Genomic DNA, 15206 nt, shown 5'->3' with positions numbered 1-15206 from the left:
TTTTTCTCATTTATATCTTAAGTTTGGAATAAAGGTGTAAGATAGTGTAGATGAAGTCACGTGGGTAGGCCCCTGAGAGGTTAACCCTTTCATGTTGCCATACATGTGCTGTTTAGTTTTAAACTTTTCCTGAAGTGTACTGAAGTTAATTAGGTTTACAGGGAGTCTCCGGAGGCTCGTTTAGGGAGGACTGTCCCACAGAGGGCAGAGCTTCTGTTACTCAGTAGCTCTGAGTAACCGTGGTGGAGGGTTTTGCTCCTCATTGCTGTTTGGCCCCGTAGCAGCTCTTTCCAGAAAGTGAAGGGGGTAACGTATGTAGTGTGTATACGAGCTATTCGAAAACTTGATAAGAAATGAAAGGCATTTCTTTTTCTCTCTGACAGAAAAAAAATATTCAGAAAAAGCCACCGACACCCATGCAAGTCATAGCTCTTCCCCCGAACTGCCGCCGAGCGGAGCGAAGGGCGTCCCGGGGAGCGCCGCGGGCTCCGGCGAGTTGGGTAGTGCGCAGTGTCCGGCTGCCGGAGCGCGCACCCACGACTTCGAGTACACCGCGAAAATCAGGACCCTGGCGGAAACAGAACGGTTTTTTGATGAACTTACAAAAGAAAAAGACCAGGTAAAAGCAACAAAAAATTGTTTACCTCTTTTTCTGAACTTAAGGCTGTGGCTAAGGTCTAGTCAGAGGAGTCGGTGAGTGACACCCACCCCAGGAAGTTGCTGGGCATTTCACACCAAAGCCACACCTGTGAGCTGAGCTGACGCTGCGCATCATGACGGGGACTTAGGGAAGAGACGGACAAGGACGTAGGAGCCTGAGGTCTTGCCCTTCGCTCTGTGATAAACCCCTGCAGCAATGCGAGTTCTCCTGGTCTTAGTTAAGCCTTTTGTGTTGACAGATTGAGGCTGCCCTCAGTCGGATGCCTTCGATGGGAGGACGAGTCACTTTGCAGACGAGATTAAATCAGGTGAGGTGTCTCAGCTTAAGCCCGCTTCGGAGGCTGGCCCCCCATTGACCAGATGGTTTTAAATCTTGCTTCTAGGCATGTGGACACAGGTGGTCAGAACTCAGCCTCTGCAGGAAGCGTTTGGTGATCATAGCATATTTCATAACTGCATGCTAGCTTTCAGTATTAAAAACTGATTTTACCTTTGCATTTCAAGAAAAACGCACACGCGCCCTAGCTGGTTTGGCTCAGTGGGTAGAGCATCAGCCTGCGGACTGAAGGGTCCCGGGTTCGGTTCCAGCCAGGGGCACATGCCTGGGTTGCGGGCTCGATCCCCAGTAGGGGATGTGCAGGAGGCAGCCGGTCAGTGATTCTCTCTCATCATTGATGTTTCTATCTCTCTCTCCCTCTCCCTTCCTCTCTGAAATCAATAAAGAAATATATATATTTTTTTTAAAAAAAAAAAAGAAAGAAAAACGCACACGTATGTTTTTGAGAAACGAATGTGGGAGCACATGGCCTGGCCGCAGAGGAAGGTGGGTTCCATCACTGAGCAGGCGGTGGGGCAGGCGCGTGGCCAAGAATGGAAGTTCATGAAGCCACAGGACAGTCAAACTGTTCAGGTTGTAACATCTAAGCATAACGGCACTGTGTGTCCCTTATGGAGCGGCCTGTCGGCTTCTCTGGGCTTTGGCTTCAGGGGAAGCTCATCACGAGATTGCACTGTAACACCAGAAGGAAAATCGGACACAGAACAGTCTCGGGCTCTTTCCAGGGCCTGGAGCCCTAACTTCTCTTTTTACCTGACTTTTAAGTCTTTTTATTGGTTTTGCTGTTCTGAAAGTTCTTATTAAACAATTTGTAAGACGCAACACACAAAACTCTTCTTAAAATAGTTTACTGGGAAGGCAGGAGAAATGTTGGTGCTCCGATCCTAAATCTGTCTGAAACATTTGCTTAATATATTTTTATACAATGGTCGTGAGCTCTTAAAGTGAAACTTGAAGGGCTCTAGTTTCTGTTCATATACTGGGTGGTATGCGGAGCAGCTTATTCTATTATTATTATTATTGTATTTTCCATTTGAACAACTGTAAGCCTCCTTTTGCCCACCCTGTATGTCAAAGCTCTTTCAGTTCCATGTGAAGGCAAATGGCAGCAAAAAGGGGCTGAGGGTGCTTGTATCTGATTCGTAAGTGAAAAAGTTAAATTGGGCAACAAAATAAAATATGTGAAAAGTAGTCAGCCTCAGCAATGAATAAAAAACCACACATTTAAACCAAAGCATCAACATTGGCAGGTATTTTTTAAAAACAGTACCTGGGTGGGGGAAAAGCGTGTCGGCACACCCTGCAGGTGCAGTGGGAGGTGTCACACTCCCCGGAGCCCGGCTGACAGCTGTCCCACGTGGTAGGACTCTGCCTCCCTTTGGACCTAGCGCTTTTATGTCTGGGAATGGTTCCTAAGGCAGTACTCACAGATACACGCAAGGAGATATGTTTAAGGATATTTATGGCAACCTTATTTGTGATCGCTAAAATTAGAAGCCACCTACATCTCTACTAGAAGATCCTAGGTTAAATATGGTCCATCTGATGGAATGTTGCACTTAATTTAAAACAGTGTTGTAGAAAGATATAACAAGACCAGTTCAATTGAAAAACATTTGGAAGTAGATGAATTCTTTTTAAAATTTTCTTAAAGATGGGAGTACATCTGTGGGAAAAGAGTAAAGAGAACAGTAGTCACTTCTTGCTTTTTGCTCATCTGTCTGCTAAATACTCTATAAAGAACATGTGGTCCTTTTATAATTAAAGTCGTTAAGGAAAAATAAAAAATAAAGTCGTTAAGGAGAAAATCCTAAAGTTTTATTGCAGGATACCACTGGAGTTAATACTGAATAAAGTATCGAAAATAATAAGTACATAGGTGTCCCCCCAAAATGTAGACCCACACTTTGAATAATTCTAAAGGCAGTGTTTATTAAAATATATTTCCTTTTCAGGATTGAGATATCCACTGCTAAAGTGTGGATACATTTGGGGGGAACACCCTATATATTCCAGGTACTTTTAATATCACAGTTGTTTCATCGACTCATTGTGAAATCTGTTCCTTGGAAAAGTCTCCTCCAGATGTTTTTCCTTTTAACTTGGACATTTTTGTCAGAAGAAAGTTACCTGTTTGTGTGAGCACCTGGAACCCGGCACCCGTCCGCCGGGTGTCTGTTAACTCGGGGAGGGCTGTGCTTTCTCAGCTCAGCATGGTTAGGTTAGGGCTCCCTCCCGTCCCTGTGTCACTGTTGCTAGAACCCCCACTTCGTGACCATGCTGAGGGTACGGTGCCGAAGTTACTTGGGTGGTGGAAAAGTTGATTCACATTGTGCAGTTTAAAAGAAGTGACATAGCCCTACCTGGTTTGGCTCAGTGGATAGAGCATCGGCCTGCAGACTGAAGGGTCCTGGGTTCGATTCCAGTCAGGGGCACGTGCTCGGGTTGCGGGCTCGATCCCTGGTGGGGGACCTGGAGGAGGCAGCCGATCGATGGTTCTCTCTCATCATTGATGTTTCTATCTCTCCCTCCCCCTTCCTCTCTGAAATAAATAAAAAAAAAAAAGAAAAAAGAAGTGACATAAAGATGTTAACAAAATAGTTTTATGTTTATACTAGAGGCTCAGTGCATGAAATTCGTGCACTCCGGGGGGGGGGTCCCCTCAGCCCGGCCTGCGCCCTCTTGCAGTCCAGGAGCCCTCGGGGGGATGTCCGACTGCCGCCGCCACCACTGCTGTGCTCGCCAGCCTTGAGCCCGGCTTCTGGCTGAGTGGTAAGGCCCTTGTGGGAGCTCACTGACCACCAGGGGGCAGCTGCTGCATTGAGCATCTGCCCCCTGGTGGTCAGTGTGCATCATAGCAACCAGTTGTTCTGCTGTTCGGTTGATTTGCATATTAGCCTTTTATCATATAGGATTGTTCTTTTGCCAAAAGGAAGGCCCATCTCATGGTAACGAGCCAGTGAACCTGGCGTAGATTCTAATGACACTTCCGGTCTTTCTGCCTAGGAAGCCCTGGAGGACCGTCTGGAGCGGATTAACCGCGAGCTGGGCTCCGTGCGCATGACGCTGAAGAAGTTCCACGTCCTGCGCTCCTCCGCACACCTCCGCCCCGTGTAGCCATTAAACGAGCCGCTGTTTGCATTGACGTGTAATTACGTCCTCGGGAAGGCGGAGCGTTTTCTACTGTTTCTAGCCCTTCCCACCGTAGTTTTACAATCATGACACTCGCTCTTTTATACTCTGATGGCCACATATTCCCAAGATATTTTTGTTATGCTCAGGAATCTTGTATATTTTACTATTTAAAAAGTGTTATTTTTAAATAGTATATGTCTCCAGTTTATATCAGGAATAAGGAAGTGTGACCTTGGGAGGCAGCTGGTCTCTAAACAAATAGTGTTCATCCTTTCACAGGTACCTGCGCACCAGTTTTGTAAATTTGTTCAACATTGTGAATATGATTATTTTTTAAATTTTAAATAAATGCTTCAGAACAGTTTTCATCATGGTAGGCTAATCCACGCTGAATGCAAAAAAATTACAGCACACCCTGGATTTAGTTGTTCTGAGCTTTTAAAAGCACTAATGCAATTCCTGTCTGACACATTTGTCTTAGAGTGAATATTAGATTAGTCATAACGGCAATATCAGCAATAATGGAACGCTGGAAAGCTTTCAAAACTGCATGGATAACTCACTCATTTTGTTTCCCTTAAACTCTATTATTTGTAAGGAAAGAAAACATATGTAATTTTCTCATTTTGTCATATATAATGCTTTTTAGAGAAAGTGAAACAATTGGAGGGCTGTAGCTCTCTGCCCATCATTCTGAATGTAACTTGTGTCCCGCCCTTGACGGTCAGTGATAGATAAGCTTTGATGAAGTTCAGGGACCACCCAGTGAGGCTGTACAGGGAGCCCCCTTTCCTCCATTCCCCGGGCGCAGCTGCCAGTCATTCTGCATAGATTTGACCCCTCCACCCCATCCCTGCCAAAAAGAAGAAGGACTCCCCTAGGGGCTGCTGGGAGGGCGCCAGGCTAGTCAGAGCAGCGTCTGGTAGCGAAGGGAGTGTGTGAATGGCTCCAGCTCCGCCCGGCAGGACCTGGCGCCTAGGAGCAGCTTGTGGGCAGGAGCCTGGGCTCTGACCAGCAGCACTGGCCACTGTGCGTCCTGACGGCCGGTCAAGTCCAGGCTGCTCAGCTGCCCGCTTTTCGGTGGCCAGTCAGAACCCCATGCCACATGTTCACATTCGGTTCCTGTCTGTACACAGACTCACTCCAAGCTTTCACAGTCGAGTCCCCTTAAAATGCTCAGGTATTAGACTCTGGTTTACTTCTGAGCTTCTCCTCCGCCTCACGTGGCTCTTGGTAGCAATTAGTTATAAAGCACCAAGCCAGCCGTCCCTCCGTTAGGGTGTATGGCTGCCCTCGGGCAAGGATCTCAAGTTCCCTTTGAGCGCCCACTCCTGCACCGGGTAAAGACCAGCTACTCAGAATCCCTCAGTAACAGAATCAAGTGCCTTTTGAAAAGCAAATCATTAGCTCTACGTGGGCTCGCCCCCTCCTATCCCTTCAGTAACTGTAGGACTGGGCAGCAGGGGACGGAGCCTGGCAGACCTGGGCCACACCCGGGTGCTTGCCTCAGCAGCTAGTGGTGGACTGAAACTTCCGTTCCGGGAGATTTCTGTCAAGTGCCTGGTGCTTAGTGTGTTTTCAGTAAATAGCACATTTCAGCTTCGTCCGGAATGAAATAGGCCTTTCAAGTGGCTATTGGGTATGTTTTAAAATAGAAAAGTAGATTGTGTTCTAAGCATTTGACTTAAAAACTACCTTGGATTGGTTGACGTCTCCATGAGGTGGTCCAAGATGTTCTCTCGACCTCTTAGCAAAAAAAAAAAAGACGAGGTTTCATGGAGTTTAAATGAGCTTTCCTTTGGTATGTGATGTTTTTTTAATGACTAATAAAAAACTTGATAAGCTGTTGAGTGTAAGATTAAAGAAAGCACTTTTTTCTTTGGTGCCTTGAGGGTTATTTGATATAAATATAGGCTGTTCTTAAAAAAATGCCAATGTAATGAAACTCACGGTCCTTGGAGTGTTCCATAATGCAACATCTCAAGGTGATGGCCAGTAAGGCAGGGCCACTGCGCGTCAGATGAATGAATGAAGATTTATTTACGCTCCCCTTTTTAAAGTAGAAAAGCCAGGTGCTTTGCTGAATGTTGTTTGAATTCTGAACTCTGCACTGATATATGTAATAAAATTCAACATTTTAGATATTTCAAATATTTTTCATTAAATTTTAACATGCTGTGAGTCTTTAAGAAGCTTTAAAAAATAAATGTGTACCCAGAGCTCTTTAGGGGTCAGAGGTAAATCCCGCTTAGGGGCTCTCAAGGGGTCGTGAGATTGGCAGGGTCCGAAGGAACCGATTGTGTTGCACAGGTTTTGCAGGCGTTTGAGAACACATTGAACTACACCAGTGTCCGTAGGCCCTGCGTTTCCAAGCTCCTCCCTTCTGATTTGTGTTTTTATTCCAATAGACCCCTCTCAAAGAGGAGGAATCAAGCCATAAGTTTGCACTGGCTGGACATTATGTACCGTGTCACCACTTTGACTGCAGACTTCAGAGATAATTATGTTTTACAATTTCACTGTAACAGTGATGAATAATGAGGAAGACTCTCTTCACACAGTGCCACTGACAGACAAAGCCAAGTGCTCATTGTAGCTGCTGTTAAATGTCATCCAACATTGGAGGGATGAAATTGTAAGCTCCGCGAGAGCAGGCACCATCTCTTCATTCTTGCAAACAGGCACTCAATAAATATTTGTGGAAATGAACTGTCTGGTGATATTACTGTATTTATTCACACCAGCTAACTATGGAGTGTTTTTAAAATATATATATTGATTTCAGAGAGAAAGGGAGAGGGAGAGGAAGAGAAACATCAATGATGAGAGAATCATTGATTGGCTGCCTCCTGCAACCCAGGCATGTGCCCTGACGGAATCGAACCCCGGCCTCCTGGTTCGTAGGTTGACACTCAACCGCTTGGCTACACCAGCTGAGCCCAAGGTCTGGTTTTTAAGGTGTTAAGGTCTCTGAGTTACTGCCGGTGAGAGCGCAATCATGGCAGGGTCAGGGAGACACTTGTCCAGGTGCTCAGGGCAGACGGGCAGAGGCCTCACGCAGACCTGTGTGCGCCCCGGAAGCTCTTCCCTGGGCCTTCGGGCCCCTCTCGGTAGCCGGAAGGAGCTGAGGGCTTAGGATTTGCTGGGACACCTTCACTTGTCTCTGGTCATCTTCACACCAGAGTTTTGGGCCGAGTTGTGTGTCAGTGGCTTTCCTGGCCCGCTCGGTCTCCAATTCCAATGCCGTCACCGGGCGGATGAACAGCCTTGGTGGTTTGCCCTGCCGCCTTCATCTGAACTCGCCTTGGCCTCCTCGAACTCTAGCCTGATAGGGACAGATGCCAACGTCAGAAACATGCAAACCTGTGAAGGATTTTTGTGAGTTTATTTGAGCCTGTCAACAACTGCTGGGAAGCAAAAACGCAACGGATTGAGATAATGCTCCGGAGAATGGTAGTTTTGCACCTTGTTGTACACTTTATAATCAAAAGAGGAGGCGTATGTGGACTACATGAAATCCATTGGTGATAGATTAGGGAGGAGGGAGAAAGCAAAACGGGAAACTTCTGGGGTTGGATAAAAAGTAAAATGGTAGACACACACTTCTTTTACTAGGTGGGTGCAAGATAGTTCACAGTCAACGATGAACTCAATGACAATGAGGGGCTTTGGAGTCTCCCCAGAGCATTGCCCGTGTTTTGAGGGGTCCAGGAAAAGGGAAATTACTTTGACATTCCAACAAAATGTTATTGTAGATGCAAAAAGACAACAGTCAGGCTCAGATAAGGTAAAGATGGACCTTCATCAGGGAAGATACCGGCCTAGGACATGACTATCCACCATAAACTGCTTTTAGTTTAAAAAGTGGTTGTGCTAACCTATGAACCAGGAGGTCACTGTTCAATTCCCTGTCAGGGCACATGCCCGGCTGTGGGCCAATCCCCAGTGTGAGTCGTGCAGGAGGCAGCCAATCCATGATTCTCATCATTGATGTTTCTACCCCTCTCCCCTTCCTCTTTGAAATCAATAATAATTATAATTATATATATATATATATATATATTAAAAGTTTTAATCTCACACCATCCTTTGTGGTTACTTTAGGTCTCCGAGTTTGCAAGGCCCCCACGCAGGCCCAGTGCTGTTGGGCTGTAGGTGTGTCCTGCCCAATGCCGTTACCTCAGCTCTTGGCCACCAGGCCCTCCCTGCCAAGTCCCACACCTCCACGTCTCTCACGTTTCACCAGGTCCCCTCCCCAGCGTTTTGTTTTCCAATTGAGGGTCCAACCAGGAGGGAGCCTGGCGACGAAGCCGTTTCTGACCCGCTCCCAGTTCCTTCTGGAGCCGGGGCTGAGCCTCCTGCTACCCTCCGCCCCCCCCCCCCCCGGCCCCCCGCTGCTCCTGCATTTTCCCTTCTTTGGGCTAGAACACACTTGATGCCATGTCTAAGTCGGGTCTGTGGCTGACAGCTGCCCCACCTCTAGGTCCCGGCTTCCATCTAGCTCGCCCGCAGCGTCCCTACTGCCTGTGGCGCCCAGGGCCGTTTGTTCCCCTAGCTTTGTCCTTTTACTCCGGTAGAACATGGTTGCTCTGATCCTCGTTATTTCAGCTATGGAGTGACAATGCCCGCAAATCTGCTCCTTTCCCCGGTGCACTCGGCAAGGCCCGGGCAGACCCGGCTGACGGTGTGAGTCCTGCGCTCGAGGCGTCCCCGCCAGCCGGGCCCTGGGGACGGGGACCGCGGGCAGCGCCGGCTGAGCCCGCGCGGGAGCCCACGCGGCCGGGTCCTTCCGGCGGAGGCGGCCCTGCCCGGCCCGGCGCCGCTCCCCGCGCGGCCTGACGGAGGCGCAGCGCCGCCGAGTGAGGGAATGCGCCGCGGCCGGGCGCGCTCGGGCACAGCGGCCGCTGGGGCGCGCGGGGAGCGGCGCGCCGAGAGCTGTCCAGCCGCCCGCCCGCAGGCGCAGACCCCGGCCGCCCGCACGTGCGCCGCCCCCGCCCCGCCGGCGGGAGATGCCCGCGGGGGCCCGGCCGCTCGCGCGGGGGCAGCTGGCGGCGGCGAAGGCGCGCGGGGCCGCGGGGCGCAGGCGGCCCGGCCGGGGCCGCGGGGCCGACGCCTCCCCGGCGGCGTGAGCGGCCCAGCGCGGCCCGAGAGGACGGAGCGACGCCGGCCGAGCGGGTGAGTGTCTCCGCGGCCCAGCAGGAGGGAGGCGCGTCCCCGGCCCGCGAGGACCCCCGAGCGCCGGCTGCGCGGGGTGAGGCCCGGCCCGGCCGCCCGCGCGGGAGGGTGTGGCGGGCGCGGGGGACCCCGGCTCAGCGCGTCGCCCCGAGCCCGGCCCGCGGGTCGCCGGCCCCCCGGATTCCGGCCCCCCGGGCTCCTGTGCCCCTTTCCGTCGGGGGCGGCTGGGGGGCAGAGGACTCCCCTCCCCCAGCGACGAGTGTCGCCGCGGCCAGGGCAGGTGTGCGTGCAGCGCGGGGCCTGCCTGGAGGAAGCGGCGGGCAGAGCCCCCGCCCAGCTCCCCCGCTCCCCCCTCCTTCCGCCCGGGCCTCGGCGGGTGGTGTGGGGCCTGGACTTGGCTGAGCGCCCCCCCGTGGACCCCCTCCCCCCGGGGCTGGAGGACAGTGTGCCCCATTCCCGTCCCTGCTGGAACCCGAGCTGCTAGAGCCTCTGCTGCTCGCCCCCCCAGCCCTCGCCCTTTCCTACCCGGGACCGGGCCGGGGGACCGGGGGAGGGAAACTTTGGCGCCCCCTCCCACGAGGCGCGCTGGTCCCCCGGAGACACCCACCGGACCTCCCAGTGAACACGGTGGGCTGGCTGCCCAAACCTCGCTCCCGCACGTTCCCCAGCTCTGGCCCCTTCTCAGGGATGGCGGTCCCTGCATCGGCGTGCTGGGCCCCTCAGCTGCACCCCCCGCTGCACCCCTGCCCCTCCCTCTGAGGTGAGGGCTGGGCGGTCCCCCAGCCTCCGGCCTGCTTCCTCTCCCCACCCCGGTTCCTCAGGGCCTCCTGTGAGCATCTTTCTCGGCCCACTCCCCGCTCTCCCCACTGGGAGTCACCGGCCCGGATACGACAGACGCCCCTTTTCTGGGGGGGAAGGTGGTAAACGCTCCCCTTCAAGTCTGCATCTCCCCCCAACCCCTCTCTGCTCTCACTCCCTCCGGGCTGTGTCCCAGGCCATTGTTTCTCTGATGGGCACCCGCCCTCCTGGTTTGATGGAGACTTTGGTGGCTGGTTTGTCTTCCTGCTGGATGGACTGTGAGCTCCCCGGGCCAGGTGTTTCATTCATCCCTGTCCCCGCCCTGGGCCAGCGCCCTGTGCCCAGCCAGCGGCCAGATGGAGTAGGGCCCCTCCCTCCCTGGCTTCCCCGACCAATGGGACCGACCGGGGACACTAGCAGACGCCATCCCCCTCGCTGTCCCCGTCGCGTTCTTCTGCAGGAGCCGGGGTGCTGTGCTGGGAAGACGCGCAGCCCTCTCCCTCCCTTCGCCGGGGGACGGCGGCGAGTGAGGCAGGGCTGTTTTTCCTGGAGGGAGCCACTTGCCAAAGGACGGGGACAGTACATGCTCTGCTCGGAGGCAGGCACAGGCCCTGGGTCCCCAGGGTGGTGCGTGTGGAGCGGGCCTTCTCTCTGGCCGCACTGTCTGCGCGGGAGGCGGGGGGCGGGAGGGGAGAGGCCTGGACTGTGGGAGTCAGGGTTCCAGGCCTGGCTGTTCCATAACATCTGTACAAGCTGAACTAAGTCACTTGCTTTCTCTCTCCTCTTTTTTATTTTTTATTTTTGTTGTTGTTGTTAATCCTCACCTGAAGATATGTTTCCCGTTGATTTTTAGAGAGAGTGGAAGGGAGAGAGAGAGAGAGAAAAAAACACTGATGTGAGAGAGACATATGGATTGGTTGCTTCCCACACGCACCCCGACCAGGGCTGGGAATGAACTTGCAACCCTGGTACATGCCCTTGACCGGGAATTGAACCCATGACCCTTTGGTGCCTGGGGCAGTGCCCTAACCACTGAGCATGCCAGCCAAGGCCACTTGGTTTCTCTTGGTCTTGGTTGGCCCTTCAGGATCTGGGCCCCACCTCCTCCCCCTTATCAGCGCTTCATTATCAGGACCCGGCTGGCCTTCCCGGGGAGAGTGCATCCCTCCACCCTTTGCCCCTAATTCCATTTCCAAGCAGAATGGCAGTTAGGGGCCACCCCATGAGACTGGGACCCCGGGGGTCGGTGCCGAGTCACGTTTTTCTGTACCCCCTGTGGCCTGGCCCGTGGTGGGCGCTCAGGAAAGCGTCTGTCAGCTACATGGTGGGAGGGCGGGCCCCCCTCCCTTCCCTTCCTCCCGACCTGGGGGCCTGTGTTAACACCAGGCAGATGGTCCCAGAACCCTCGCATCCGCATCCGGGGAAGCCCCTGACTTGGCCTCGAGGAGATTAGAAGAGGAAGCTTCTGCTGCTTCAAGATCCTGCTTTCGGGGCCGCACGTCCTGTGGGGCAGGGGCAGCCCTCTCGCTCCCGCGTAGCCGCGGGCAGGCGAGGCCGTCAGTGCCGAGTGAGCGGCCGCACGCTGACCCGCCACGTCTCAGCCTGGCTCGCCCGCCATCAGCCCTTTGCAGAAATCTGCTTATCAGACCCCCCGCCACGGCACCGCCCCCGAAGTGGTGTTTGCTCCGCGGCTCCGTGGTGTGGTGGTCCCGGGGCGTTTATTACGTGCTTCCTGGGCACCTGGGGATGCCAGCAGAGAGAACCCGTCCTCAGGGTTTGCTCTGACACCTGGGCATTGGGCCCCGGTGGGCGAGGCTTCTTACCGAGTCTCCTGTGAAAAACTTACTTTGGAATTTAGGGGAGCCAGGCTGCTTCCTCCTGGGAGGATGAAAGAAAACCGTGTGTTATCTGTGTCTGTGCACATGGCATACGTGTGGCCTGCCCCCGTGCCCTGCGGGGTAGGTAGGCGTCTTCCCCCATGCTCCCCGAGAAGGAAGTTGAGACACACAGGGAGGTGACCTGATTCCCCCAAAGGCTGTCTGGGTTTGTACCCACCCCACCCCGCCCCACCCCACGCTCTCTTCTGACCTCTCGGTCACCTCCTCCCCCTGGCGGGCAGGCTGCTTGCTCAGTGTCCAGCCAGATATTCCATCTAGCAACTGTATTCACTTACCCTCATGGCCAGCCTGCCCATTTCTACTTCCCTGCACTCTCTGTCTATGTGGGCGTGTGTGTTTATGTGTAAATCTGCCTGCCGGTATTCTTTACAAGTCCTCACAAAAGGTTTCTGGAAAACTGGACCCACACGCGCGTTAAATCCAATAAGTACCATTGCACCGACAAGGCAGGCCGGCGCGCCGCGTGGTCAGGCAGGTGCGTCCCCACCGGCGACGGGCACGGCGTGTGCGCTAAGTGTTGCTCCCACGGCAGGCGGAGTCCAGAAGAGGAGACACCCTTTCTGGGAAAGGCAGTCAGGGTTGACTTCCTGGAAGAGGTGGGATTTGAAGAGGCCTCGAGGAATGGGTGGACTTGTGACAGCCAGAGCTCCTGGAAAGGGTGTGGGAGTTAGAGTCTAAAGTCTGAGTTTATGGCCAAGTCCCCCCATCAGAACAGGTCTTGTTTTGGGGAAAGGAGAGAACTGGTCCGGGGGGTAAAGTGGGGGCGCCTGGCGATGCCTTTTCGGATCCTCTGCTGTCATGAGGGAGGGCCTGGAGGCACTGGAGCGGGAGGGCTGCACCCCGTTGGGGAGGATGAGAAGCTGAGGCCGGTGGAGGAGGAGGGACTCGCCCTTCGGCCTGGAACCCGGGTCCCTAACTGCCAGCTCAGGCCGAGGGGGGCAGTAGCCCTGTCCATTGCCCCCCCCAACCCCCTGTAAAATGGGTTTGGGGTCCTGACTTCCTCACGCTCAGCCCGGCAAACACCATGACCAACCCCTGCTTGTCGGGAGGAGAGCTGGCGTTCGCTTAGTTACTGACGTTAGCCTTCGCCAGGAGCCGGGAAGGAAATGAGCCCACGGGCAGGTTCCGGTATCAGACAATCCAGGCGCAAGCCACAGCCTTGGAGGAGAGTGTCCGCCAGCCGGCTCACCCTCGGAGTCCTGCACCCTTCCCCCCGCCCCCCGCCTTTCCCCGTGGGAGGGGCCGGGAGTCGGGCAGCCGGGGGCCCCCAGAGCAGACCTCCAGGTAGGACAGCCAGCCTTGTTACTCACGGCAGCTCTGTTCCGCAAAGGGCCACGAACCCCGAATGAGTGAACACTGAGCCCGCGCTCCCAGCGGGAACTCGGGGTGCGGGTCCTGTGAGCTTCGGCACACCGTGTTTGTCAGCTAGTCGCTACCTAACCTCGTGTGCTGTGTTCCTGTTTAAAGACGCCTTACTGAATAGACACTGTTGATTCACGAACATTGGTCTCGGCCAACAGCGCCATCACTCACGCAGCTGAGCGAAGCTCGTCGCACATGCACGTTTTCTCCAAAAGGCACAGCACAGCCACCCTGTGCTCAGGGACACCCGATAGCACTTGGGGCCGTTTTAAATTTGTTTTTATTGATTTCAGAGAGAGGAAGGGAGAGAGAAAGAGAGAGAGAGAGACAGAGAGAGAGAGAGAAAGAGAGAGAAACATCAATGATGAGAGAGAATCATCGATCGGCTGCCTCCTGCACGCCCCCAACTGGGGATCGAGCCTGCAACCTAGGCATGTGCCCTGACCGGGAATTGAACCCTGATCTCCTGGTTCATGGGTCAACGCTCGACCACTGAGCCACACCGGCCGGGCATGAGGGCCATTTTAACTGTGAAACTACCAACAAAAACCCACAAAAGTGTGAAAATCGTGGCACTCAACAGACAGTTTGAGCTGGAACAGGCAGGGTCCCCTGGTCCTGCTTCAGCTGGGAACATGTACCTGAGGTGACTCAACATTTCTGCCTCTGTGCACGCGTCCACAGATGACCTCAAAAGCGCCCGGAGCCTTGACTTGGGGGTTACAGATCATTTCAGTGAGTCAGCGAATTGGTAACTGGGATCTGAGTCATAGGACTGACCATACAGAGCTTCCTTGCGCACGCAGCCCTCCTAAGTCGGAGGCCAGGGCGCAGCTCCGAGGGGTTTAGTGACTTGAGCTTGCACGGGGACCAGGCCGCTTGCACCGGGACCAGGCCGAGCCACTTGCCCCCGTCGCTGGTGGGTTCCAGGCGTGGCTCTAACGCCTGAGCTCTCCCGGCAGCGCCTTGTGGTAGATTCTTCCCTCCTCCTGTCTCCCCCGGCGCCGGGGACGCATCTGCCTCCTTTGTGTTCGGGTCTGGGGTCTGCCCCTTCGGGTAACTCCGGTGTCTGGAGTAGGGCACCTCATTGATGCTGTGAGGCCCGGGCTGCAGATGGTCGGGTTTGCTCGGCTGGAGGTTCCAGGAAAAGGAGAAGCATCCAGGCATGCGCTCCCTCCCTCGGGAAGGCCGCCACCTCTCCTCCCACGAGCCCCGGGCGGGAGGTGCCCGTGGCAGAGAGTCCGCCACCCCGCGTCGCCCCCTCCAACAGCACTGGTCCCCGAAGGCGGCGTTTCAGGCCAACCTGCGGCTTCCTGGGGCCTCCAGTCCTGGCCTCCTTCCTCCTGGGAACCTTTCCAGAATCGCTGTGCTCGGTGCCCTGGGCGGAGCCGCTGCGGGAGAAGGCACGGTCCCGCTCGCTGGTCTCCCAGGCTCCGGTGCCCACCTCAGCCAAGGGTGGCGTTTTCTCTTCTGACAGCTGGGCTGCCCCCACCTCACCTCGGTCTCCTGGCTGCGAGGGTCTGGCTGGCTGCGAGCTCCTTCCCATTGCCGCCCTGGGGAGTGGGAGTCAGGGCCTGCAGCCTGCTGGCCTCACCGGGCCTCACCTCGGGTCGCAGCGGGATCCGGCCCCGGGGAGGCCCACCAGGCCCCAGGGTCCTGGGTGAGGCCGGCGGAGGAAGGGCCAGCTCAGCAGGTACTGTCCCCTCCGCCCCTTTAAAAGCCGTCTGAAAGGGGGTGGGGGGTGGGGGGCTAGGGACAGGGGGGTGGGCGTCAGGGTAGAAATAGGTGACCGTTCCCATTTCATCAGGGGACAGCTCCCGTCCGCCCGTCCACCCGGAGGC

General features: G+C 54.8%; 2 protein-coding genes across 14 annotated transcripts in view; both read left to right on the top strand.

Moving 5' to 3' along the window:
- The window catches only part of MPHOSPH9 (M-phase phosphoprotein 9), a 39675-nt gene extending 32841 nt beyond the window's left edge, over positions 1–6834 (top strand). For all 7 annotated transcript variants that reach the window (XM_079763128.1, XM_079763126.1, XM_079763124.1 and 4 more), the window contains 3 exons: positions 384–619; positions 900–968; positions 4004–6834. In XM_079763128.1, the coding sequence (XP_079619254.1) occupies positions 384–619; positions 900–968; positions 4004–4114 (416 nt within the window). In that variant the 3' untranslated portion in view covers positions 4115–6834. The remainder of the gene's footprint in view (positions 1–383; positions 620–899; positions 969–4003) is intronic.
- Positions 6835–9169: 2335 nt separating this feature from the next.
- Positions 9170–15206, top strand: part of PITPNM2 (phosphatidylinositol transfer protein membrane associated 2) — a 97613-nt gene continuing 91576 nt past the window's right edge. For 5 of the 7 annotated variants that reach the window (XM_079762769.1, XM_079762768.1, XM_079762767.1 and 2 more), the window contains exon 1: positions 9170–9307. The gene's annotated coding sequence lies outside the window, so the exon portion shown is untranslated. Of the gene's footprint in view, positions 9308–13236; positions 14285–15206 lie in introns of those variants that run through there. The other 2 variants (XM_079762765.1, XM_079762762.1) reach the window with 2 other exon arrangements.

This window comes from Cnephaeus nilssonii (assembly GCF_951640355.1).
Source record: "Cnephaeus nilssonii genome assembly, chromosome: 22".
Taxonomy (NCBI): Eukaryota; Metazoa; Chordata; class Mammalia; order Chiroptera; family Vespertilionidae; genus Cnephaeus; species Cnephaeus nilssonii.
Note: the sequence above shows the minus strand (reverse complement) of the source record. Positions and strands in the feature narration are given on the sequence as shown.